We start from the raw sequence: 26834 nt of genomic DNA, 5'->3' as shown, positions 1-26834 counted from the left end.
TAGCAAAGATATGGAGTCAATTTAAATTTATCCATCAATGATTGAATACAGAAAATGTGCTATACATTTATACCATACAATACTACTCAGTCATAAAGAAGAGTTAAATGATATCTTTTGCAGCAACATCAATGGAACTGGAGGTCATTATTGTAAGTGAAATAACTCAGAAACAGAAAATCAAATACTGCATTTTCTCACTTATATGTGGGAGCTCAATAATGCATACACTTAGATATAGAGACTGGAAAAATAAACACTGGAGGCTCAGAAAGATGGGAGGTTGGAAGAGGGTTTAGAAATGAAGAAATACCCCGCATAGCCAAGTCAATTCTAAGCAAAAAGAACAAAGCGGGGGGCATCACACTACCAGACTTCAAACTATACTACAAGGCTACAGTAATCAAAACAGCACGGTACTGGTACCAAAACAGAGATATAGACCAATGGAACAGAACAGAGGTCTCGGAGGCAACACAACATATCTACAACCATCTGATCTTTGACAAACCAGTCAAAAACAAGCAATGGGGAAAGGATTCCCTGTTCAATAAATGGTGTTGGGAAAGCTGGCTAGCTATGTGCAGAAAGCAGAAACTGGACCCCTTCCTGACACCTTACACTAAAATTAACTCCAAATGGATTAAAGACTTAAACATAAGACCTAACACCATAAAAACCCTAGAAGAAAATCTAGGCAAAACCATTCAGGACATAGGTGTAGGCAAGGACTTCATGACTAAAACACCAAAAGCATTGACAACAAAAGCCAAAATAGACAAATGCGACCTAATCAAACTCCACAGCTTCTGCACAGCAAAAGAAACAATCATTAGAGTGAATCGGCAACCAACAGATTGGGAAAAAATTTTTGCAGTTTACCCATCTGACACAGGGCTGATATCCAAAATTTACAAAGAACTAAAACAGATTTACAAGAAAAAAACTAACAAGCCCATTCAAAAGTGGGCAAAGGATAGGAACAGACACTTTACAAAAGAAGACATACGTGAGGCCAACAAACATATGAAAAAATGCTCATCATCACTCGTCATCAGAGAAATGCAAATCAAAACTACATTGAGATACCATCTCACGCCAGTTAGAATGGCAATCATTAAAAAATCTGGAGACAACAGATGCTGGAGAGGATGTGGAGAAATAGGAACACTTTTACACTGTTGGTGGGAGTGTAAATTAGTTCAACCATTGTGGAAGACAGTGTGGCGATTCCTCAAGGACATAGAAATAGAAATTCCATTTGACCCAGCAATCCCATTACTGGGTATATATCCAAAGGATTACAAATCATTCTACTATAAGGACACGTGCACACGAATGTTCATTGCAGCACTGTTTACAATAGCAAAGACCTGGAACCAACCCAAATGCCCATCGATGATAGACTGGATAGGGAAAATGTGGCACATATACACCATGGAATATTATGCAGCCATCAAAAATGATAAGTTTGTGTCCTTTGTAGGGACATGGATGAACCTGGAAACCATCATTCTCAGCAAACTGACAGAAGAGCAGAAGATCAAACACCGCATGTTCTCACTCATAGGCGGGTGTTGAACAATGAGAACACGTGGACACAGGGAGGGGAGCACTACACACTGTGGTCAGTTGGGGGGAAATAGGGGAGGGACGGTGGGGGGTGGGAAGCTGGGGAGAGATAGCAAGGGGAGAGATGCCAGATGTAGGTGATGGGGAGGAAGGCAGCAAATCACACTGCCACGTGTGTTCCTATGCAACAATCTTGCATGTTCTTCACATGTACCCCAAAACCTAAAATGCAATAAAATAAATAAATGGGGAAAAAAAAAAAAAGAAATGAAGAAATACCTAATTGAGACAATGAGGACCGTTCAGATGATTCCTACACTGAAAGCCCACACTTCATCACTATGCAACATATCCAAGTAATGAAACTGCATCTGTACTGCCTAACATAGTAAAGAGAAAAAAAAAGCTGGCTTTTATCAAGAGGGCAGACGGAATAGACCTCATAATTTTCATAAATATTTAGGCAGAAAAATAATTTTAATAAAAATTTATAAAATAAATAAAATAATTTTAATAAAAATATATAATTTTTGAGCCAGAGTCTTGCTCTTTCTCCCAGGCAGGAGGGCAATGGCAGCGATTTTGGCTCACCGCAACCTCTGCCTCCCTGGTTCAAGCAATTCTCCTGCCTCAGCCTCCCGAGTGGCTGGGATTACAAGCACCCGCCACCATGCTCAGCTAATTTTTATATTTTTAGCAGAGACAGAGTTTCACCATATTGTCCAGGCTGGTCTTAAACTCCTGACCTCAGGTGATCCACCTGCCTCAACCTCCCAAAGTGCTAGGATTACAGGCGTGAGCCACTTCACCTGGCCAATAATATTGTATTTTAAGAATGGCATAAAAAGATAATTTGATGAATTAGAGTAGTTAGTGCATAGCACAGACAATATGCAAGGCAAGATTCTAAGCCATTATACATTTTAGACAGAATATCCAACAGTGTAAAATAAATAACATGAAGATTCAGTGGCAATGAAAAATTGACATATTTTCAATCATATTAGATGATATTAAAATCATTGTGAAATTTTGTTTTGTTTCATAATAATTATAATATTAAATAACTTCATCAAAAAGTTTGGCTAACTAGGCATATAGATAAATGGGCAACATGTTAACCAGTAAACAGAGGATACACATTATTTTTAAAGGCCAATCAATATTTTTATTTATTTATTATTTATTTATTTTTGGTTGGGCTAGCTGCTTTATTCGCTGGGGATATAGTGGCGTCCTCTCGTTGGGAGGTGGGATTTTCTACTAGTCACCCCCAGCCGTGGTCCAGGAGGCGCCATGAAATTCAGTGCTGGGCTCAGCTGGGGGCCGGGTCTTGGCGAAGGCGAACTGTGCAGCGAAGCAGTCAGTAGCTGTGGGTTCTCACCGCCCGCTCTTCCCGGCTGTCCTGGGTCTCCTGGTGCTCCTCAGGCCCCCACCGAGCCTGCGTCTCTATAGGGCAGTGAGCATCCAGCCCGGAACCTTCTCCTCAGGGCCCTGTTTGACGCAGGCCGGGCATTTCCGCTTCCTCCAGTTGGGCTGGACTTTACCCTCGGTGTTTCTTCCAGTCCTTCTTCCGGCCCCTTGTCTGCCTGAGCTTCAATTCCAGCCTCAAAAATGTTCCAGCTAGGAAGGGCGTGCCCATGGCGCTGTCCACACTGGTCTCTCAGAAGGTCACTGCATGGCTGGGTGGTTTCCTCCCAGGCCACCTGCAGGCCCTGGTGCTGGGCCCTGTGAGCTCGGCCACCCCCGTGACCCCACGCCCACCCACGGGACTAGCAGGATCCGCAGCCATTGCTTGCTTCTGCTGTCACCCCGTCCCTGCGAAGCGGAAGTGCTCCCCTCAGCTGTCTGAGCCCGCCAGGAGCCCCCTGTTCCCCTGCCCTGACCCTGCGGGCCATGGCCGCAGAACGTTGGGAAGAGGGGAAGGAACTGGGAAATATCCCTTTCCCCAAATTGACCTTGGGGTCCGCCTGGTCCTCTCCACACCCTCCCACCCTGCCCGCACTGTTCCCTGGGGCCTGAAGATTTAGCAAAGTTCCCTTCCCCCTGCCCATGCCGCGAAGCAGTCCTGTTGCCCACGCCCACCCTTCACCCCTTTTCTGGCTCGTTCTTTCTCCCTACTGGCTCTTTGAAACGACTCCCTCTCTTCTCTAGTGTCTTCGGAGTCCCTCTCTGCTTCTCCGGATCAGCCTTCTGCCAGATCGCGTCTTCCCCGCCATCTTGAATCTCCTGGCTCCCCTGGGATGCCTCCCCCATCCCGGGGCCCAGGCAAAACCGACAAAATTATTTTAAATGGGAACATTTGAATTCCACTGAATTTATGACAACAGAAACCCATCTGGTCATATTTTAAAGAATTATAAAATAATAATAGCAACTATCAATTTAAAGTGTAACCAGGGTTAAGAATACCCACCATTTTACCAACAACAATGAAACCCTGTTATAGCGAAGGAGCTAGTTCAGTAAAGTTGCAGGATACAATATTAACATGAAGAGAGCGGGCAAGGCACAGAGCGGGCTGTGGTGACTGGCGGCGCGAGCCTGCAGCCCTTCCCGCCCGGCGTCCCACCATAGAGCTCACAGTGTCGCTGGCCGTGTGCGTGCTGCCCTTCCTGCTGTGGGTGCGCGTGAAGGGACTGGAGTTCGTGCTCATCCACCAGCGTTGGGTGTTCATGTGCCTCTTCCTCTTGCTGCTGTTGCTCATCTTCGGCATCTACTACTACGTGCGCTTCTGGGTGGTGGTCAAGCTCAAGGAGCACGTGCGGGACATCCAGAAGCAGATGCGGGAATGGAAGGAGCAAGGCAGCAAGACCTTCATGTGCACAGGACGCCCCGGCTGGCTCACCGTCTCACTCCGTGTCGGGAAGTACAAGAAGACACACAAAAACATCATGATTAATCTGATGGACATTCTGGAAGTGGACACCAAGAAACAGATTGTCCGTGTGGAGCCTTTGGTGACCATGGGCCAGGTGACTGCCCTGCTGAACTCCATTGGCTGGACTCTGCCCGTGTGGCCTGAGCTTGATGACCTCACAGTGGGAGGCTTGATCATGGTCACGGGCATAGAGTCGTCATCCCACAAATACGGACTGTTCCAATACATCTGCGCTGCCTATGAGCTGGTCCTGGCTGATGGCAGCTTTGTGCGATGCGCTCTGTCCGAAAACTCAGAGCTATTCTATGCCGTACCCTGGTCCCCTGGGACGCTGGGTTTCCTGGTGGCTGCCGAGATCCGCATCATCCCTGCCAAGAAGTACCTCAAGCTGCGTTTTGAGCCGGTGCGGGGCCTGGAGGCTATCTGTGCCAAGTTCACCCATGAGTCCCAGCGGCAGGAGAACCACTTCGTGGAAGGGCTGCTCTACTCCCTGGATGAGGCTGTCATTATGACGGGGGTCATGACAGACGAGGTAGAGCCCAGCAAACTGAATAGCATTGGCAATTACTACAAGTCGTGGTTCTTTAAGCATGTGGAGAACTATCTGAAGACAAAGCCAGAGGGCCTGGAGTACATTCCCTTGAGACACTACTACCACCGCCACACGCAAAGCATCTTCTGGGAGCTCCAGGACATCATCCCCTTTGGCAACAACCCCATCTTCCACTACCTCTTTGGCTGGATGGTGCCTCCCAAGATCTCCCTCCTGAAGCTGACCCAGGGTGAGACCCTGCGCAAGCTGTAGGAGCAGCACCACGTGGTGCAGGACATGCTGGTGCCTATGAAGTGTGTGCAGCAGGCCCTGCACACCTTCCAAAACGACATCCACGTCTACCCCATCTGGCTGTGTCCATTCATCCTGCCCAGCCAGCCAGGCCTGGTGCACCCCAAGGGAAATGAGGCAGAACTGTACATTGACATTGGAGCATATGGGGAGCCACGTGTGAAACACTTTGAAGCCAGGCCCTGCATGAGGCAGTTGGAGAAGTTTGTTCGCAGTGTGCGTGGCTTCCAGATGCTGTATGCTGACTGCTATATGGACCTGGAGGAATTCTAGGAGATGTTTGATGACTCCTTGTACCACAGGCTGCGAGAGAAGCTTGGTTGTCAAGACGCCTTCCCTGAGGTGTACGACAAGATCTGCAAGGCTGCTAGGCACTGAACTGGAGGCCGCCTGGAGAGACGGATACTGTGAGTGGTCAGGCATCTTCCTTTCACTGGAGCTTGGCTGCTTTCCCAGATCCACGCTTTCAGAGAGAAACCCCTCCAGAAATCCCCCCCCAACAGCCCAACACCACCTTCCTCCTGGCTTCCAGGGGCAGCCCAGTGGAATGGAAAGAATGTGGGGTTTGGAGGCAGACAAGCCTGAGTCCAGTTCCCCGTTTAGAACTCATTAGCTGTGTGACTCTGGGTGAGTCCCTTAAACCCTCTGAGCCTGGGTCTCTCCATCAGTTGAAGGGGATAGTAATACCTACCTGCAGGTTGTCATCTGAGTTGAGCATCGGTCACATTGCAGTGCTGGGTAAGTGCTAGCTCTTGTTGCTTCCCGTTCAGCATCATATCTGCAGTGGAGTCTGAAAAGGCTCCACGTCAGGTCACCTGTGCACAGCCATGGGCCGTGGCTGGAGTGATGAAGGGGATGCCCTGGAGTTGCCCTGCCATCGCCTCCATCAGCCAGACGATCCCTCACAGGAGAAGGACAGCTCTTCCCCACCCTGGGGTCTCAGGAGGGCAGTGGTGGGGTAGGGAGGCCCAAGGTGTGCTGTGCCATAGCCAGGTCTGAGGCCAAAGTTCTCCCCACCATCCTTGGTGCTGTCCTGCCCCTTCCTCCTCTATGCCCTGGCCTGCAGGCCAACCCCAGTCACCACTGAGTCCACTCGGAGGGGCCTGTGTTCCTGGAGAAGGCATTCCAAGGTTGAATCCTGCCCTAGCCTCGGTCTGGGACACCTAGGTGGCGAAAGTGGTCTGCCCTCTGAATTGGATCCAGGGGACCTGGGCTCATTCTTCTTGGCTTACCAATGCTGCTGGCCTCATCTTGTCCCAAAACCCACTTTGTCTTGGTGGGAGTGCGTCTACGCTGCTCTGTAGCATGGGGGCTGGGGAGTGGACAGCATCAAGTAGGAAAATGGAGTCCACCACCATGTTTCTGTGGGATTCTCACTGTGGGGCTGGAAGAAAAGAGCATCAGCTTGATTTCTCCAACCACTCATCTCTTTTTTTCTTTCTCCCACCACTACCCACCCCAGCTGTAGTTAATTTCAGTGCCTTACAAATCCTAAGCTCAGAGAAAAGTTCCATTTCCGTTCTAGAGGGAAATGAGCCTCCCTACGTCCTTCCGCTGCTTGTTATAACTCAAAGCTTGGTTGTTTATGCAACTCCATCTTAAGAACTGCCCAGCCTCAGGTGAAAACCCGAATCTGAGAAGGAATTGTTGTCATGTAAGGGAAGCTGGAATTAAGGGAGCTGAGCCAGTCATGGTTGTGAGGTGTGAGTCAGAAGACCTAGGTTTCAGTCCCTCTCTACTGTCAGCGAGCTGTGCAAGGTGGGCAAGTCCTTTGTCCTCTGAGCTGCAGTTTTCTCATCTGTCACATCACTACAGACAAGACCTCCCTGGAACCCTTCTGATTGTCTTAGATACTGTGGTTGCAAAACCCATAGAAAGCCTCATTTGGGTGGTCAGAGGAAAAATAAATGACCTAGTGAACACTTGGGAGTTATCTGTCATTCAAGATCCTTCCTTCAGCCCCAAGGCTAGCTCCCATCTCATTTTCAGAAAAGCTTATACCTGGCTTGCAGGGAAGAATTTGCCTTGTAATTCGAGGTCCCACAATCCTCTTAGAGTCACGCTTTGACTGAAGAGTGTTCACCCATCCCTCCCAAGGCTTGGCACACTGCTAGTGTCTGAACACGGTCCTGTGAGGGCTGGGGGCATTCAGGCACTCAGAAGGCAAAGGAACCACCCAACCCATTTGGCCTCTGGAGGGGGCAGAAGGAAAAAACCTCATTCTCTATTTTGCAAAGCATGTGAATCCTGGCATTAGTTCTCATAGGAGACCCATGTGCTTCCTTGCTCGATGCAAAACTGATGATTCTACTTGCTATAGTTGGTTAACATGAGCTGGTTAATCCAACAGTGTCATTGTTTTTGCCAGTGGAGCCTCCATCCCTAAGCCACTGGGACTGTGGCCAGAGATGCCAGCAACCTCAGTCACCCTTAATCATGTAACCAAAATCCAGACCTTACCCACAACCTGGGGCTTGGAAGGGAAGGTATTTTGGAATCACACCCACAGGTTAATGTTGCTCCAGTAAAATCTTGCCTGGAAAGAGGCAGTGTTAGCATGGTGAGCTGAGTTCATGGCTTTTTTTTTTTTTAGCCAGTCCTGTCACTGGCCATCCATGTGATAGTTTTGGGTGGAGTTAAACTTGTCCCAGGGGGCAATGCATGTGGAAAGTATCAGAGTAAACCTCTCACCTCCAGAGCCCTGAGTTTCTTGGCTGGGTGAAGGTTTTCTGTAAAATCAGAATTGTAGCCAGTTTCTTTGGCCAGAAGGATGAATAATTGGATATTACTGAAAAGGAGGGATAGGGATGGGTGTGGCAGTGTATGGTGTGTGCTTTTTTCCTCTTTGGTCATGGGGACCAAGGAGAAAGGCATGAGTCTCCCCTATCAGGCTCTTGCAGCCACAGGCACTGTATCTACCATCTGGAACACATGACCTCATGGCTGTGAGGCTGCTGCTTCTGTTAAAATAAAAGTATGGCCTGGAAAAAAAAAAAAAAAGAAAGAAAATCAGTTGCATTTTTATACAGTAACAACAGAATATCTGAAAAAGAAAACAATTCATTAACAATATTATCAAATAGGAATACTTAATTAAATAGAATGAGTTCAATGAAGAAAATTAAAGATCTGCATACTGGAAACTATCAAATGTGTATAGCAATATTGATGAAACTTGAAGAAATTATGCTAAGTGAGATAAGGGAAATACAGAAAGACAAATACTGCATGATCTCATTTGTATGTGGAATTAAAAAAAAAAAAGCTGGATGCAGTGGCTCATGCCTGCAATTTCAGCACTTTAGGAGGATGACATGAGGGAGACGAGCTACTGCACTCTAGCCTGGCAACAGCTTGAAACTCCATCTAAAAAAAAAAAAAAAAACCCTAGGATAAAAATCTCTTATATTTGACATAGCCTAAATAATATTATTGAAGAACTAATGAATAGATGGAACAGGTGATATATTGTAGAAAATTAGTCTTTTATTGTTTTCTTTTGTGAAGAATTATTTGTTCTATAAACTCAGCATTTATATTTGGGTTGTTTCATGGCTAATGAGATATTTAGTTACAAACAGCTGAGTACAGTATTGAAACAGTGGGTGGAGTGGGGTGTGGATGGGCAGGTTGGTGGCTGGCTGAGTAGGCAGAAGGATAAACAGGTAATGAAGGAAGATTGGACAGATGGTGGGCAGAGGGGCAGGTAGGTGGCTAGGCGGGTTGGTGGGTGGCTGTAGACCTTCTTGGTTGTCTCAGGAAGGTCGTGTGAGTGGAGACATGCAGCATGGTATCTTTGTAACTGGCTGCTTTCACTAAGAATCATGTTTTTGAGCTCTATCCCCATTGCTCTGTGTGTTAGTGGCCTGCTCCTTTTGATTGTGCAATGGCGTTTGGCTGCACAGGGAGACACAAGTGGTTACCCTTCATCCATGGGAGGTTGTGTGATTGTGTCCAGATTTGGGTGATTATGGATAGAGTTGCCATAAACATTTATGTAAAGGTTTTCATGTGAACGAACGCAATTTTTCGTTACTCCAGGGAAAATAGCTGTGGGACTGCTGGGCCATGTGATTTAACAGAGCTGTCAAACTGCTTTCCAGGGGCACCTGACCACCTCACTATGGTTTGATTTGCATTTCCCTAATGGGTAGTGTTGACAGTCTCTCATAGGCTTATTGTTTTGTATAGAGAGCATCCTGTTTGGTGAGGGTCCAAGTCTTTTACCCACTTTTGTTTGGATGATTCTCTGTTGATTTTGAGAGATCTTTATGTATGTCGAATACTTTCTTTTTTGGATATATGGTTTGCAGATATTCTCTCCCAGCCTATAGCTGTCTTTTCATTGTCTTTTGTTTTATTTTGATCAAGTCTAATTAATGGATTTTTGCTTTTATGTGCATTTACCATCATGTCTAAGAACTCTTTCCCTAACCTCAAGTTATGAAGATTTCTTCTTATGTTTTCTTCTAAAACTTTAAACACACACACACACACACACATTCATGACAATTCCAGTCCTGGTTTCTGTCAGTGGTCACATGGTCCTATAACTACCTTCTTCCACTCCACAGTCTGTATTCCCTTTGCCTTCAGGAAGTCTCTGCTGGTTGTGGTTTTTTACCTGGTGGGGAACCTTCGTTCCTGAAGGTTCTGGACATTACTAATCCTACCTAGATTGGGTTGCTGTGCTTTTCCATTGATCTTAATCATAGTGCACGCCCAAGGGCCCTCCTGTATCCCAGACATGCTCTTCCCCAACCCACTGTGAAGCAGCAGTGCAGTTTCTCCTTGGCGGTCTGGATCAGCCACCCCCACCAACATCATAACCCTTCTTTACCTGTTGATCCAGAGACATGAGGAGCTTAGCACTACCAGGTGGCAGCCTAAGCTTCCAGAGCAGTGGTTCATCACTGTGTCTCCTGGCGGCAGCATTCCTCCCTCTGGAACTAAGACCTCTAGGCCAGCAGAGTATAAGGTGGTGGGGACAAGGAGCAAAACTTTTGTTAGTAGGTCACTAGGGGTGACGATGATGTTGTTCCCACTCCATAATTCCTGGCCATGGGAATAGCCTTTGAGTCTTGGCTATGGGAGAAATAGCACCATGTATTGGACACTGGTTCTGAGAACATCCAGCCTTCTGAGAGCCTTGCCCCAGCCTGAAAGGCACTGCCACTGAGCTGCTCTGTCACTGACTCCTCCAAAGGCCATTATTCCACCATCTGTCAAGCCAGCTGCCTCAGGACAGTGGGAGCCTGGAAGGCCAGTGAATTCCATGAGCACTGGGCCATCGCGGCATTTCTTTTGCTGTGATGTGAGTTCTTGAACCAGAAGAAATGCTGCGTGGATTCCATGACAGTGGAGAAGCCATTCTGTAAACCCACAAGTGGTAGTTTCAGCAGAAGCACTGCACTCAGGGAGGGCAAATCCATACACAGAGTGTGTATTCCACTTAGAACAAATACTGCCACTTCCATGATGGAAAAGGTCTTAGGTGATCAACCTGTTAGTGGGTGGCTGGCTGGTCACTCTGGGGGATTGTGTCATACCAGGGACTCAGTGTTGGTCTCTGCTGCTGGGAGACTAGATACAGAGGTGGCTGTAGAGAGGTCGGCCTCAGTGAGTGTGAGTCCACGATCCCGAGCCCATGCATAACCTCACCCCTGTGACCATGCCACTTTGTTTCTGAGACCCTGGGGTGAAGATGGGAGTGGCTGGGGAAAGAGACTGACATCTACAGAATGTGTCATCTTATCTACCTGCTACTGATAACCTGCTCTGTGAGGTCACCCTTCAGTGACCATTCACGTAGAACACACATATTGTCACATTTTCTGCCCTTCAGTGAGGTCTACTCACATACCTCTTCCCCAGGCTTCTCTGTCACCCACCTACCTATCATGTTCTCTGCAAGTCCCTAACCAGCCAGCCAAATTATTGGCCACAGCCCATGAATTGGTCTCACATCTGGCCATTTCTCCTTCCAAGGAAAGTGCACAATCAGGTGCACTGCCCCAAGGTCTGCCCACGGGAAGGGTTACCCTTCACCTTTGTCCTTTAGGGATGTCCCAGAAGGAAGCTATTACACTGCAGCTGTCCACTTTCAGCTGGTATCTGGGTATCACACAGGTCACATGGGAACTTCGTAATCCCCAGGTAAGCATTCAGCCCAGGGACAGGTGAGATGCTTCTCAAAAGGAGAATAGTTATCTGCAGAGGATGGCAGGGCTGTGCACCAAAATCTTAAGGGCCTGTGCTGCCACTCAACTATAGGGGCCTGCCAAAGGCTCCAAACTTATCTGCCACTGATGCTCTGAGCACCATTGGATCTTCTGGGTCACATGGCCCCTGTTGCAGAGCAGCACGCATGGCCACCTGGACCTGCTGCACGGCCTTCTCTTGCTCTGGGCCCCACTCAACACCAGCAGCCTTTCAGGTTACTTGTTACATTAGCTGGAGCAACACACACAAATGAGGAATATGCTTCCCCAAAACTCCAAATAGGCTCACTAGGCACTGTGTCTCTTTCTTGGTTGTAAGCAGAGCCAGATGCAACAACTCACCCTTTTCCCTTAAAAGGTATGTCTCGGCAGGTCCCACACTGCTGGACTCCTAGGAACTTCACTGAGGCAAGGCCCCTGAGTTGTTGCTTTTTTTTTGAGACAGGGTCTCACTCTGTTGCCCAGGCTAGAGTACAGTGGTACAATCGTAGCTTATTGCAGCCTCGAATTCCTGGGCTCAAGGAATTCTCCTGCCTCTGCGTCCCAAGTAACTGGAATCACAAGGGCACACCACCATGCCCATCTATTTTATTTTTTACTTTTTTTTGGTAGAAATTGGGTCTTTGTGTCCCTGTAATCCCAGCTACCTGGTAGGCTGAGGCAGAATTGCTCAAACCAGGACCCAGGAGGCGGAGGTTGCAGTGAGCTGAGATCCCACCACTGCATTCCAGCCTGGGCTACAGAGCTAGACTCCATCTCAAAAAAAAAAAAAAAAAAGAAAGAAAGAAAAGAAATGATGTGGTCTTGCTATGTTTCCCAGGCTGGTCTTGAACTCCTGGCCTCAAGTGATACTCCCATCTCAGTCTCCCAAAATTCTGGCATTACAGGTGTGAGCCACTATGCCTGGCCTACTTTTGTCAGATTTATTTTCCATCCTCTGACACACAAATGTCTTACCAGTCATTTAGAGTTTCTACTTCTTGCTCACTGGGTCTAGTCAGAATGATGCTCTCAATGCAATGGACCCTTGTGCTGTCCTGTGGAAGGAAAAGGCAATCAAGATCTGTGAGAACGACATGATGACGTGGGCTGGAGCATCAATAGACCCCTGAGGGAAAGCACCAAAGGTGGAGGTTGGGCACCGAGGTTGGAGGGTTGCTGGCCTTGCCAGCTGAAAGCAAACTGCTTCTGGTGAGTCTCATTCACAGGAATGGAGAAAAACGAACTTATCAGTTCAATACCTGCATACCAGTACCAGGGGATATATTAATTTGCTCAAACAATTACCACATTTGGTACAGCAGCTGCCATGGAATGGAAGTGATTCTTGGGTTAAGCTTACGAGAGTCCACTGTCATTCTCCAAGATCCATCAGCCTGCACGGGCCAAATAGTTGAGTTGAAAGAGAATGTGGCAGATTCAGTATATAGGAGTCACCAGCCCTGTGTTTTTCAAGTCACTGATGGTGTCATTTATCTCTCAGATCCCTTGGGAATGTAGCTTTGCTTTTGGTTTACTATTTTCCTAGGTAGAGGCCATTATAGAGGCTCCATTTGGCTTTCCTAACCATAACAGTCCTCACTCTATAGGAACCCATGGTGGGGAAGCTGCCAGGCTGCTAAGCATGTCTGTTCTGATGATGCAGTTGCAAACTGGTGCAGTGACCACAAGGCGGGCTTGCCCACCATGAGACAAGCCTGAGCTCAAACTCCATTGGTCACCTGACATTCATAAGCCACTATTTTGTCATTTTGGGTCAGTTCAGAGCCCAGCAGTCCCCAAACTATCTGATTGTTTCCTTTCCCCCAGTGCACACTTTCCCTGGTAAAAGGCCATAGGTCTCTTTGGGGAAGGCAGGAAGAAAGGCTAACTGTATAGATTTTTGGCAATGTACCAGGGTCCTGCTTCAAGGGGACTTGGACTCTGCTAGGGCCTGAATGTTGGTTTCTCCCCAGATATATATGTTGAAACCGAACCTGAAGTGCCACAGTATTAAGAGATGGAGCCTGCTGGAGGTGACTGAGACATGGGGGCTCTGTCTTCATGAGTAGGATTAGTGCCCCTATAAAAGAGGTTGAAACAGCTGACTTGCCCTTTCTGCCATGTGAGAACACAACAAGAAGCAGAAGGTGAGCCTTCACCAAGCACGGAAGCTGCTGGTACCTTGATCTCAGATTTTCCAGCCTCCAGAACTGTGAGAAGAAAATTTCTGTTTTGTATAAATTACCTTGTGTAAGGTCTGAGTGGACTAAGATAGTCTCCCCTTCATTCAAGAGGTTCTGGGTCTGCAAAGTGGTTCAATTCCAGGAATTGGTTGAGAAGCCACGACTCTGTTTCCATTACTCAGGTTAGATCTTTGATCACTCAACCTAGAGCTTTTCTGTTTATACAGATCCAGAAAGGATTTACAGGCTTCCTATGTTTCACTTCTAGGGCCACTATGATCAACTAGGAAATGCCATAGGTCTACATAAGTCATAACATTCTCTCTGCTGCTTTGACTCTACTGTCCATCGCAGTAACCACACTCGTCTTTGGTGATTGAGTACTGCCACTTGCTCCTGACAACCTGGGATCCAATTACTTCCATTTCAATCAGGTTTTCTCATTCAGTAAATGAGTTCCCATTGTAAGGTCTGGCCTACAGAGAAAAGTTATCACAACAGAACTCTTCAAAGATGCTGGAGCTTCCCTCACAAATTTATTTCTCACAGTCATGGTAAAAGGTTATGTCCTCTGGGCCCTCCCAGTGTGGGTGAGTGGTTTTTAAATGACAAATCCAGGCTGGATGTGGTGGCTCACACCTATAATCTCAGCACTTTGGGAGGCCAAGACACATGATCCCTTGAGCCCAGGAGTTTGAGACCAGCCTGGGCTACAAAAAATATATCTTTTTAATTAGCCAGGTATGATGGCAAATGCCTGTAGTCCCAGCTACTGAGGAGGCTAAGGTAGAAGAACCATTTGGGTGCAGGAGGTCGAGGATGCAGTGAGCTGTGATCATGTCACTGCACTCCAGCCTGGATCTACAATATATATATATCCAGTAGTCTAACATTCCAGTTTCCTTTAGCTTTTGAATCCCTTCCTTTGCATTAAATTAAGGAAGTCCCAGCATTTCCAACTCCCTCATTGTGGGCAACCTTTCAGTCAATGTTTCAGCCAACCACCAAACAAACTATTAGAGCTCTTTCTAACTCCCTCAAGCTGCAACATTAATTGCAGAATCTCTCCTTAGTGAGCATAAGCTTGTCCTGATCTGACTTTATGTTTCTTCCACCATTATCCCACACTCTTAATATGTATTCCCACACACATCCCCTGGATTTCCATCTGTGTAAATTATGATACTCAAATAGTTCTTTTGAATTGTAGTGTACTTCCTTGTATACTTTCTTGTGGGTCACACTTGTACCTGAAATAAAATGGTTAACAGGGAATTTACTTTAAAAAATGACTATCATAGTTTTCATAACCTAGATAAAATATTAAATAATCTTATAAATGTAGTGGAATAAATGTAAACAGACATGTCATATGATTCGGTATATAAGGTTATTAACAGATATTAAGTAGCTGGGTAATTTCCAACTTAAAAAATGTAGGAAAACACTTTTTAAATTTTCTTATTAGAAGGTAAATTATCTTTGCCTAATTCAAACCTTCTATAAAAGTTATGTATAAAATGAGGTAAAAGGAACCAGGAAATAGAAGATGCAAAGAAAGTTAAAGATATATAGAGGTATTTTTGATGAAGAAGGTGAAAAAATAGCAATTTTATATAAGAAGGAATTTTGTGTGGTATTTTGCCCTAAAATAAAATGACCAGTTTGTTTAAGAAAGAGAATATTTAGGCAAAACAGAAAGTCTAAGCATGTTGTGAATCATCTATGTAAATTGTAATAAGATTAGTTAATAGAAACTTTTTTTTTTTTTTAAGAAAACGAGGTGGTATAATTTAGTTGGACATGAGTAAAAAGAAAATCATAATAGTCTGTCCAGAGGTGGGTCTTTTATATTAACAAAATTACACGAATACAAACAATAATTGGTTAAAACAAGATTTAAAATATTTATTTATGTTTGAGACAGAGTCTCACTCTTGCACCCTGGAGTGCACATTATATAGGCGACAACTCAGGAAAACCAAATGGAAAAAAATTGTAGAGGACAAAGTAAAGTGGGGAAAAACAGGGTGGGTAGTCAATCTCGGTAAACAGCCATGGGTAAGAACTCTCCATTTTTTGTGTTCTGCAGAAGCAGATTACAGCAAATAAATACGCTTTTCATTGTGACTTAGATGATCCTTCCTCTTTTAGATATCACAAATGCACAAACTCTCTAAATTTTCATTTTTCTTTTATAGACGATTAATTTTGTCTTCCGTGTTCAGAACAAAATACTTGTTAAATACACTGCTTTTCTCTCCTTTCCCCAGGCTCCCGGACTCTGCTCTGCCTTCAGTCTGAGCCAACATACAAACCCCGTTTATGCCCCTTCGAAGAACAGGCTGACTTTTGGGTGAAACATTCCCTAAGCCTGAATCTGATTTTGCCATTCTCCACTCTTCCTCCCACCTTCCTTCTAATCTTGTTTCCTCCTCCATAAAAACCACAGCATTTTTCTCCCTCTTTTGAGATGCTTGCAGATCTGATGCTTGGTGCTTTCCCCATTGCAATACTCCTTTAGAATTGTCACGTCTTACCTACATCTGAATTTATTAGAAAATATCTAGAAACAGCCTCAGGACAGTAACAATCACACCCTCACAGAGGACATCACAACCCACCTCCCATCTCAACTCTCAACACGTCTGCCTGTGCATTCCCAGCCTTCCAGGGCTCTGCAGCTTCTCTCAGTATACAGGCCCCTTCTATGGCTGCTGTGAGCAGGCTGGGACACCTGCAGGGGGGGATCCCCAGGAAGAAAAGACTGTGCTATTCATGAACACCTCTGACATGTGTTAATAGTAATACTGCATTGATTTCAAATGCATATGCAGCAATTTGGGGCGAAAGAAAAAATATTAAAAAAAAAAACTGAAAAGTTATCTTTAAAATCTAAAAAATTTAAACTATTGTTTTAAAACCCTTACATAGGCCAGGCGTACCTGTAAATCCCAGCTACTTAAAATAAAAAAATTAATTAAGGAGAGCAGCTGAGGCAGGAGAATGGCTTGAGAATGCAGTGAGCCGAGATCGAGCCACTGCACTCCAGCCTGGCAACAGAGTGAGACTCATCTCAAATCAAACAAAAAAAAAGGCCTTACATAATTCACAGCTATCAGTGCACACACTAAGCTAGTATCTGTGCGTGGACAGAAGGAGCCTTCACTTTGGAGTAGTTTCTATAACTCTGTTTACATGAAAAGGGACACAAGAGTGTAAGACTGTGTTGTTGCCCTGACAAGGTCCCATTCTTTTCTAGGATGTGCAATCTTAGTTGTCCTTGAGTTAACTGGAATTGAGGTGTTTCTTCTTTTGAAAACACTAGCTTTACTAGTTCTTTAGCAGGAGAGGTGGTATTTTCCTGTCTTTTTTGATGAGGGGTTCAGATGTTACATTACCCCTCATTTCTTCCTTCAGGAGAGGATGGCCTTAGAGCGCTGAAGATGAATCAAATCATCAGCACTCAAAGACCTTTTCTGGCCAGCAGTAGAGAAGACTTCATCTTGTTCCATCCTTGAAAAAGCCTAAGAGTGTCAAATAGAAAAAAGGTACAATTATAAAAGGGTTCCAACCTTATAACTATCACCATTGATGATAAGCCACACATGCAGACTTCTTTAGATAGTTCAGCTACAGCTACTGAGGCTGAGGGTTACACTGCCAACTTCTGGCAGCTCACTAAGGTAATTCTCCTTTCAGGGCTAGAATTAGATTGCCGGAGCAAAGGGGAGCTTGCTTTATTAAGTTACTTAAAAATTGGGCTCCCAAAAATGCCACAGTATCATCTGTTACCTATGCACTTGTTCCTTAAACATAATGAATGCACACTTTTGCAAAAAGTCAGTTTACTAATCTAATCAAATTCTACCTGATCTATGAGTTATTATACACTCAAAGCAAATTTTAACGAAGCAGGCATGTGCTGGGTTGTACTGAAATGTAAGCGAAATCTAACGACTAAAACATCAAAAGGCATTACTTCATTTGCACTAATTACGGTAGAAAAATGTATTCTTTTAAAACACTTCCACGATGCCATAGAACATGTATATTTTAAATGTTCATCCTTGTCAGCTGTAATTTTGCTGTGTACTTAGTAAAAGTCACAAACCATAAATATTACTTTGTCCCACAAAAGTTATCATTTCCAGTAAAATCCCATGTACTTCCTGCATCCAGTCCTTGAGACACGCACACCTCATTCAGTCTAAGTGCAGGCCTCTCGGCTTAGGCAGTAATGGTTTGTCTGACAAACCCATGGGACTGACTGCACTGTGGTACACACTGTGTGGTACACACATGGGACTGACTGCACTGTGGTATAAATGACATAAATTTGCAAACCGAGTAATAAAAAGTAGTCAAGAGTGTATTATGTATGTATACATCATTAGAAATACAATGGCAATTGTGAATGGCAGTTCATTCTTGATTTGGCTCTCTTTAAGTCTGTTTTGGTGTAAAGGAATGCTTGATTTTTGCACATTGATTTTGTATCCTGACACTTGCTGAAGTTGCTTATCAGTTTCAGGAGATTCTGGTCTGAGACGATGGGGTCTTCTAAACATACAATCATGTTGTCTGCAAATAGAGACAATTTGACTTCCTCCTTTCCTAATTGAATACGCTTTATTTCTTTTTCTTGCCTGATTGCTCTGGCTAGAATTTCCAATACTATATTGAATAAGAATGGTGAGAGAGGGCATCCTTGTCTAGTGCCAGATTTCAAAGGGAATGCTGCTAATTTTTGCCCATTCAGTATGATATTGGCTGTGGGATTGCCATAAATAGCTTTTATTATTTTGAGGTACATTCCATCAATACCTAGTTTATTCAGAGTTTTTAGCATAAAGGGTCATTGAATTTTGTCTAAGGCCTTCTCTGCATCTATTGAGATAATCATGTGGTTTTTGTGTTGGTTCTGTTTATGTGGTGAATTATGTTTATAGACTTGTGTACGTTCAATCAGCCTTACATCCCTGGGATGAAGCCTACTTGATGAGTTCGTGTCCTTTGTAGGGACATGGATGAACCTGGAAACCATCAATCTCAGCAAACTGACACAAGAACAGAAAATCAAACACCACATGTTCTCACTCATAGGCAGGTGTTGAACAATGAGAACACATGGACACAGGGAGGGAAGCATTACACACAGAGGTCTGTCGGGGGGGGAACCAGGAGACGGACAGCAGGGGTTGGGGAGTTGAGGAGGGATAACATGGGGAGAAATGCCAGATACAGGTGATGGGGAAGAAGGCAGCAAATCACACTGCCATGTATGTACCTATGCAACAATACTGCATGTTCTTCACATGTACCCCAAAACCTAAAATGCAATAAAATTAAAAAAAATAAAGATAATAATAAATTAAAAAATAGAAACACAATGGCAAGAAACCATTTATGTATGATTATTTGCAAGGGCAAAGGTTCAAAAGGTTCAAATTCATTAAGAATGATTTAAATTTTGATTAAAACATTGTGAATTATGGTCACAGAAGAGATAATATCTATAATTTTCAAATAATGTGAATCTTTACAAAAACCATAAAAGACACAGGAAATAGAATGCTAAAAGGTTAATAAGCCCTTCAATATGTTAATTTTGAAGCTTTCCATTTTTCTAATCATTACTTAATATGACCTAGTCACAGATGTTGGCATTGGTGTTTGACTGAAAACCCACTTAGTAACTTCATAACCTTACCTGCAGCTCCCATGCTTTTTCTCTCTCAAGAAGGTAAACAGGCAAATACAGGCCATGCCTGTGTGCCAAGGTACGAAGATAGAAGTAGTATCTGGTATAAACCTTTCCAGGAATGATGAAATTATAATTAATTAGCTCCACGAAGTACCCTTCTAACTCATTCCTGGGGAAGGAGAAACAACAAAACCAACACAGGACAATGTGAGTTCACTGGGCTGTCTTCAAAAACATTATTCTCATGTAAGAAATGTGTAAAGCCATCATGTGCTCTAGTTTATTAGAATTCATGAAATAACGCACACTGGACAGAACCCTATCAAGCAAAGAAATAACAAGAAAGCATGCAACGTTCCCAGTTCTCTTTGAAAACTTAGAAATAACTTGTACCAGAAAAGAAACATGAATGTAAAAATGTGTTAATAAACTTCCTTTTTCCACATACTTTCAAAGACATATTCACGTTTACTATGGAGAAAAATGACATAATCTTAAGAAACATGGTAAAGCCTTCAGTTTTTTCATTTCTTCAAAAACATGAAAGGATTCAATGGAGAAAATCCTTATAAATACAGACATGTGGTAAGGTCTTCAGTTGTTCTACTTCCACATGAGGATAAGAACTCATTTCTGAAATAAACCCTATGAATGAATAGAATGTAGAAATGCCTTTATTTACATGATATTTGCTTCAAGACCCATGATAACACACACTGTAGATAGACCTCATAAATATAAGAAAGCACATTGGATTGGAATCCCAGTAGATTACCAAATACAGGAAAGTTTTCAGTTTTAAGAATTTCTTCAACATTTGTGTGAAAACTTTCCCTAGAGGGAAATCCTATTAATGTTCATAACTTAGAAAGCCTGAGCAAATCGATTCTTGTATAATCTTTAAAAATGTACATAAGTAAATGTTATACTACTTATATTTTGTTTCTCAATGGTTCTTCATTTGAAAGTGTTTCTGTACTTCCACTTCTTTTGCAAGAAAACCTTGAGGTTACAATTTTGTAGATACTCTTTAAACAATACCTTATGCATTTAAACAATACCTTATGCATTTCTGTTAAGTCAGTTAATAAAATTTCTCAATTTATTTAAAAATGTCATACTGAGCTACTAGAACCATTCCAAATTCTATTTTGAAACGAATACATCCTATGCAGGTGGGTTCCATCGCTAATGTCCAAACAGGGCACAGCTGCTTGCAGTCCGTTCTGCACTCAGCACCCTAAGTTTGGGATGAGGAGAAAGGTGACAGCCTCCTCTGCACTTGTGCAGCTGACTTGGGCTCATTCTTGAGGGTTCCATTGCACAACTCAGACTTCGTGCTCGCTCCCCAGGCACTGCAATAGTGATCAGATGACAGAAATGATGGATGCCATTTATTAGCTGTCACTATTAAGGGGCAGGAATATTCTTTCAACTTCAAATGGTAGAAAGATCAGAGAGACACACCTTGGCTAGACTAAACCCATTTTAAAAGATGCCTTCTGGTAGGGTGCTGGCCTTACAGTGTTTCTCCTCAGTTGAATTAGAAATGAAACCCCAAGTGCTCAGCATCTGTCACCCCTGGCCAGAACAGACTGTGGGGATGAGTTGAATGCACTGAGAGGGGAAGAGGCTGGGAGCAGCCCTCTGCCACATGATTATTCAGCTGTCCTGGCCAAAGGTTTTGTTTTTGTTTTTTGTGACAGGGTCTTGCTCTGTCACACAGGCTAATGTGCAGTGGCATGATCCTAGCTCACAGCAGACTCAACCTCCCAGGCTCAAGTGAACTATTCACCTAAGCCTTTCAAGGCTTGGAACTACAGGCTCATGCCACTTAGCTGGGCTTTTTAAAATTATTTTTGTGGAGACAGGGTCTCACTTTTTGCCCAGGCTGGTGTTAAACTCCTGTGATCAAGTGGATACTACCACCTTGGCCTCCCAAAGTGCTGGTATTACAGACATGAGCCACTGTATCCAGCACTCAGTCAAATGTTTAAATAAATACAAAACCAGAGTAATCTTACCACTCCCATAGTAATCCCTATAAAGAATTGTATAAAAGCAATACCTCAACAACACATTTGGTTCCTTGGTATTAAAGTTTCAATGTTTTATCCACTGGCTAAATCAACAAATGCTTGAAGTTTTTCACTATGGAAAGCAGGATATAAGCAGATATGTGATTTTCTCATTTGTTTAACTGAAAACCCAGTTGAAACTACTTCCAACATTAATTTCCTATTCATATAACCACAAGGCTATGGGACTGTAAATCAGATGTTTGAATAATCAGCCAATCAGGACTTAATTTACTATATGAATATATGTATGTCATAACCTCTTTTGTGTTTTTCCATAAACATATTTTAACTGTGTAAAATACGGTATTTTATATGTTTATTAATAGTAGTTATTGAAAAAAAAACAACAACAATTATCCCTACAGGATATGTATCTTCTTAGTATTTGTCGGTTTTTTAATTGCTTAATAGCATACCCTTTACAAGCACAGCAAATTTTCTGAATAGGAGCTTCTCAGTTTAACTTACATGTATATGTGTGTGTGTATATATATAAGTTGTTTATCAATAATGTTTTAAAGTTTTATTTCAATAGTTTTGAGGTACAGGTGGTTTTGGTTACACGTATAATTTTTTTACGGGTGACATCGGAGCTTCTGGTTTACCTACCACTTGAGCAGTGTACTCTGTACCCAATATGTAATCTTTTATCCATCACCCCTCCCATCCTTCCTCTCATAGTCCCCAAAGGCCATTGTATCATTCTTATGCCTTTGGATCCTCATGGCTTAGCTCCTACCTATAAGTGAGAACATATTGTATTTGTTTTTCCATTCCTGAGTTACTTCACTTAGAATAATGGCCTCAAGCTCCATCCAAGTTGCTGTCAAGGCCATTATTTCATTCTGTTTTATGGCTCAGCGGCATTCCATGGTATATCCACATTTTCTTTACCCATTAACTGATGGGCATTGAGGCTGGTTCCACATTTTTACAATTGCAAATTGTGCTGCTATCAACATGCATGTGCATGTGCACTTAAGCCTAGGCAACAAGAGCAAAACTCCTTCTCACACACACACACACACACAAAAACCACGCACAAAAAAATAGAACAGTTTACCGATTGATGCCAGTAGTGATTAAGAGCACTTTAGCTTCTGCAACTTTCAAAGTACGTTCATGTTGTTTTCATGTAGCCTTTACTAAAATGGCTACTAGCAATATCACCATGACAACTCAGTTTATACAATTAGCAAAGTGGTAACTTAGCAGCCATTTGAACAGCAAACAACCATCACTAGTCTCTTCTTGGTTACAAGAAGCCTCATTTCAGTTGTAAATATACACTCTGTTAATTCTGAATGAAAGTCTTTTTTTTGGGGGGGTGCACTGCAGGTGTATATATTTATAGGATATATAAAATTATTTGATACAGGCCTAGAATGTGTACTAATCACATCAGGGTAAATGGAGAATCCATCATACCTCAAGCATGTATCCTTTTATTTATTATTATTATTATTTTAAAAAATAATTCAATTATACTCTTTTAGAACTGTAAAATGTGCAATTCAACTGTTGTCACATTGTTGCACAATCAACTACTAGATGTTTATTCTAACAAAATGTGTGCACCTATTAACCATTACACCTTACTCCTCCGATTCCCCATATCACATTTACCAGCTCCTGCTAACAATTCTACTCTATATCTTCATGAGTTAAATTGCTTTAATTTTTAGGTCCCACAAATAAGTGAGAATATGTGAATCTTGTCTTTCTGTGTCTGGCCTATTTCACTTAACATTTCCATCCATGCTGTTGCAAACAACAGGATCTCATTCTCTTTTATGGTTGAATAGTGCTCCATTGTGTATATGAACCATTTTCTTTAGCCACTCATCTGTTGATGAACACCTGCAATGCTTCCAAATCTTGGCTGTTGTGAATAGTGCTGCAATATACATGAGAGTGCAGGTATCTCCCTGATACACTGATTTCCTTTCTTTTGGGTATATACCCAGCAGTGGGATTGCTGGATCATATGATGGCTCTATTTTTAATTCTGAGGACCTCCAAACTCTTCTCCATAGTGGTCGTATTTAAATTACATTCCCTCTAACAGTGAATGAGGGTTACCTTTTCTTTATAACCTCGCAAGCATTTGTTATTGCCTGTCTTTAGAATAAAAGCCATTTTAAGTGGGGTGAGATGATCTCTTGTTGTAATTTTGATTTGCATTTCTCTGAAGATCAAAGATATTGATGTTGAGTATCTTTTTTCATTTACCTGTTTGCCATTGGTATGCCTTCCTTGTTTTTTTGAGATAGAGTCTTAGTCTGTCGCCAGACACCAGGCTAGAGTAGAGTGGAACGATCTCAGCTCACTGTAACCTCTGCTTCCCGGGTTCAAGCAATTCTCCTGCCTCAGCCTCCCGAGTATCTGGGACTACAGGTGCTCACCACCAACCCAGTGAATTTTTTAATGTTTTAGTAGTGAGAAGGTTTCACCATGTTGGCCAGGATGGTTTCAATCTCTTGACCTCATGACTCCTAAAGTGTTGGGATTACAGGCGTGAGCCACAATGCTTGGCCTGGCAAGCTTTTCTTAAGGAGTTTTCAAACAGCTGTCACTTTGTCACTCAGGTTGTAGTGCAGTGGGACAATCACAGCTCACTGTAGCCTTGACCTCGCAGGCTCAGGTAATTTTCACACCTAAGCCTCCTAAACAGTTGAAATTATAGGTGCATGCCACCAAGCCTGTCTAATGTGTCCTCTTTTGAGAAATGCCTATTCAGATATTTTGTCCATTTTAAAAATCAGATCGTTAGATGTTTTTCTTCTATGGAGTTGAGCTCTTTAAATATTCTGGTAATTAATCCCTTGTCAGATAGTTTTCAAAACCTTCCCCCACTCTGTGGGTTGTCTCTTCACTTTGTTGACTGTTTCCTTTGCTGTGCACAAGCTTTTTAACTTGATGTGACCTAATTTGCCCATTTTTGTTTTGGTTGCCTGTGCTTATAAAACACTATGCAAGAAATATTTGCCCAGTCCAATATCTGGAGAATTTTCCCAATGTCTTATTTTAGTTTCGTATTTGGGGTCTTAGATTTAAATCTTTAAAAAATTTTAAATAGAGCCATGGCATTGCCCAGGTAGTCTTGAACTCCTGAGCTCAAGTGATTCTGCCACCTTGGCCTCCCAAAGTGCTGGGATTACAGGTGTGAGCCACCACGCCCAGATTTACATCTTTAATCCACTTTGATTTGATTTTTGTATAAGGTGAGAAATAGAGGCCTAGTTTCATTCTTCTGCATATGGATATCCAGTTTACCCAGCACCACGTATTGATGAGACCATCATTACCCCACTGCACGTGCTCCGCACCTTCGTAGAAAATGAGTTTACTGAAGATGTATGAATCGGTTTCTGGGTTTTCTACTCTGTTGCATTGCTCTATGTGACTGTATTTAAACATAGTGCCATGCTGTTCTGGTTACCATAGCTGTAGAGAATAATTTGAAATCAGATAATGTAATTCATCCAGATTTGCTTGGTTCTTGCTCAGGACAGCTTTAAATATTGAGTCTCTTATAGTTGCCTAAAAATTTTAGGATTCATTTTTTATTTCTATTTCTGTGAAGAATGTCACTGGTTTTTGCAGGCTTGTGGTGGTACGACATTGGTGGTCTAAGATCAGACCTGGAGGAATTCTCTAGATTAGTGGACAGAGACTCACTTCTTCCCTTACTTTCACACGAATGAAGTCTGTCTCTCTGTGCTAGGCTGCCTGGAGCTGGGAGAGGAGCAATACAAGCACCCCTGTGGCCACAACATCTGGGACAGCACTAGGTCTGTCCAGACGGCACTAGGCCTGAAGCCAGCACAGCACTGTGACTGCCCAAGTCCCACTGTAACAACTACCCACTGCCACCTACGTCACTCAAGGCTCCAGGGCTCTACAATTAGCAGGTAGTGAAGCCAGCCAGGCCTCTGTCCTTCCCTTAAGTGCAATAAATTCCCATGGTCCTTGGGTGAGTTCAGAGATGCTGTCTGGGAGCCAGGGGTGGAGTCATAAACCTTAGATATCTACCGGTGTTCTGTTCTACGATGGCTGAGCTGGCACTGAGTCTACCAGGCAAATCCCTTCCCACTCTTCCCTCCCTTTTCCCCAGGCACAGTGGTCTGTCCCCAGGTACAACATCATTGTAGTCCCATGGGGATTAGTGCAAGGTCACCACTGATGTTCACTTAATTCCCAAGGGCTCTCAGTCAGCTTGTGGTAAGTGCTGCCTGCCCTGGAACTCACTCTTCAGGGCAGTGGGCTCTCCTCTGGCCCAGGTAGGTCCAGAGATGCCATCGAAGGGCCAAGGCCTGGATCAGGGACTCCTACAGCTCACTTGGTGCTCTTCTCACTGTAGTTGAGCTGGTATCAAAGCTCAAGAAAAATCTTCTTCACTCTTCCCTCAGCATTTATCAAGCAGAGGGAGTCTCTCCTCTTAGCCACCACAGCTGGGAATGTGCTGGGGCACACCAGAAGCCAACACACCTCTCAGTCTCACTCCAGGCCCATGGCATGTATCATCTGGTCACCATTGATGATTCTTCCAGGCCCAAGGGCTCTTTCATCAGAAAGTGAGGAATCCTGCCATTACTGAGTCCTTCCTTTTAAGGTAGCAGGTTCCCTTCTGGCCCAGAGTTTGTCTAGAGATGTTATCCTGAAGCTAGGACCTGAAATGGAGGGGTCTCAGGACTCTGACCAGTGCCCTCTCCTGCTGTGGCTGAGCTAGTATCCAAGTTACAAGACAAAGTCCTCTTTCCTCCCCTCAAGTGGAAAAAACGGATCTTTGTCAGAGCTGCGAGCTGCACTGTCTAGGGATGGAGGAGGGGTGGACAAGCACTGCCTAGCTGCCCCAGCTGCTGTCTCTCTGGGTCACATGTCCCCAAACACACTGGCTCCAAGTGCAGCACAGCACTCGGACTTGCCTAACAGTTGCAGTCCTTGTGACCTAGACAGCCTTTCAGTTTATTAAGGACCACAGAGTATTTTATCCCACAGCAGCCAGGCTTTCACAACTCAAGTCCAACCACAGGGATGAACAATTCCCCTCTGGCTGGGGCTAGTCTCAATGTTTTCTCTGTGGGTGGCCATTGGGTGAGTTCAGCCTTGTTTTACTTTCTGCTATGACAAAGCAGCACTGAGTTCAGGCAAAGCCCCACAGCTGCTGTGCTCTCCCTCCCCCAAGCATGTAGCTTCTCTCCTTGTAGGAGAGAGGTTCACAGTGGTGGCATCGACAATTCAAGGCTGTCTTTTCTATGCTGCTCAGTGTCTCTTTCAGTGATATGAAGTTAAAACCATATAGTATGATCATTTTGTGATATTGTGCTGGCCTAGAGCCAGAACCAGAGCAAAACTATTTT

At 43.7% G+C, this 26834-nt stretch overlaps 1 protein-coding gene and 1 pseudogene across 2 annotated transcripts in view; one reads left to right on the top strand and one right to left on the bottom strand.

Moving 5' to 3' along the window:
- The first annotated feature begins 4232 nt into the window (after positions 1–4232).
- On the top strand, positions 4233–8297 carry LOC116545094 (annotated as a pseudogene). The gene has a single exon (XR_004266180.1). The product of XR_004266180.1 is annotated as a delta(24)-sterol reductase pseudogene (transcript).
- Positions 8298–16912: 8615 nt separating this feature from the next.
- Positions 16913–26834, bottom strand: part of LOC116545092 (cyclin-Y-like protein 2) — a 39376-nt gene continuing 29454 nt past the window's right edge. The window contains exons 9-10 of the mRNA XM_032271711.1: positions 19397–19559; positions 16913–17210 (exon numbers count right to left, since the gene is read on the bottom strand). Coding sequence (XP_032127602.1) covers positions 17100–17210; positions 19397–19559 — 274 coding nt within the window. The 3' untranslated portion in view covers positions 16913–17099. The remainder of the gene's footprint in view (positions 17211–19396; positions 19560–26834) is intronic.

Source organism: Sapajus apella, unplaced genomic scaffold (assembly GCF_009761245.1).
Source record: "Sapajus apella isolate SASKATOON/1434 unplaced genomic scaffold, GSC_monkey_1.0 scaffold246, whole genome shotgun sequence".
Lineage (NCBI taxonomy): Eukaryota > Metazoa > Chordata > Mammalia > Primates > Cebidae > Sapajus > Sapajus apella.
Note: the sequence above shows the minus strand (reverse complement) of the source record. Positions and strands in the feature narration are given on the sequence as shown.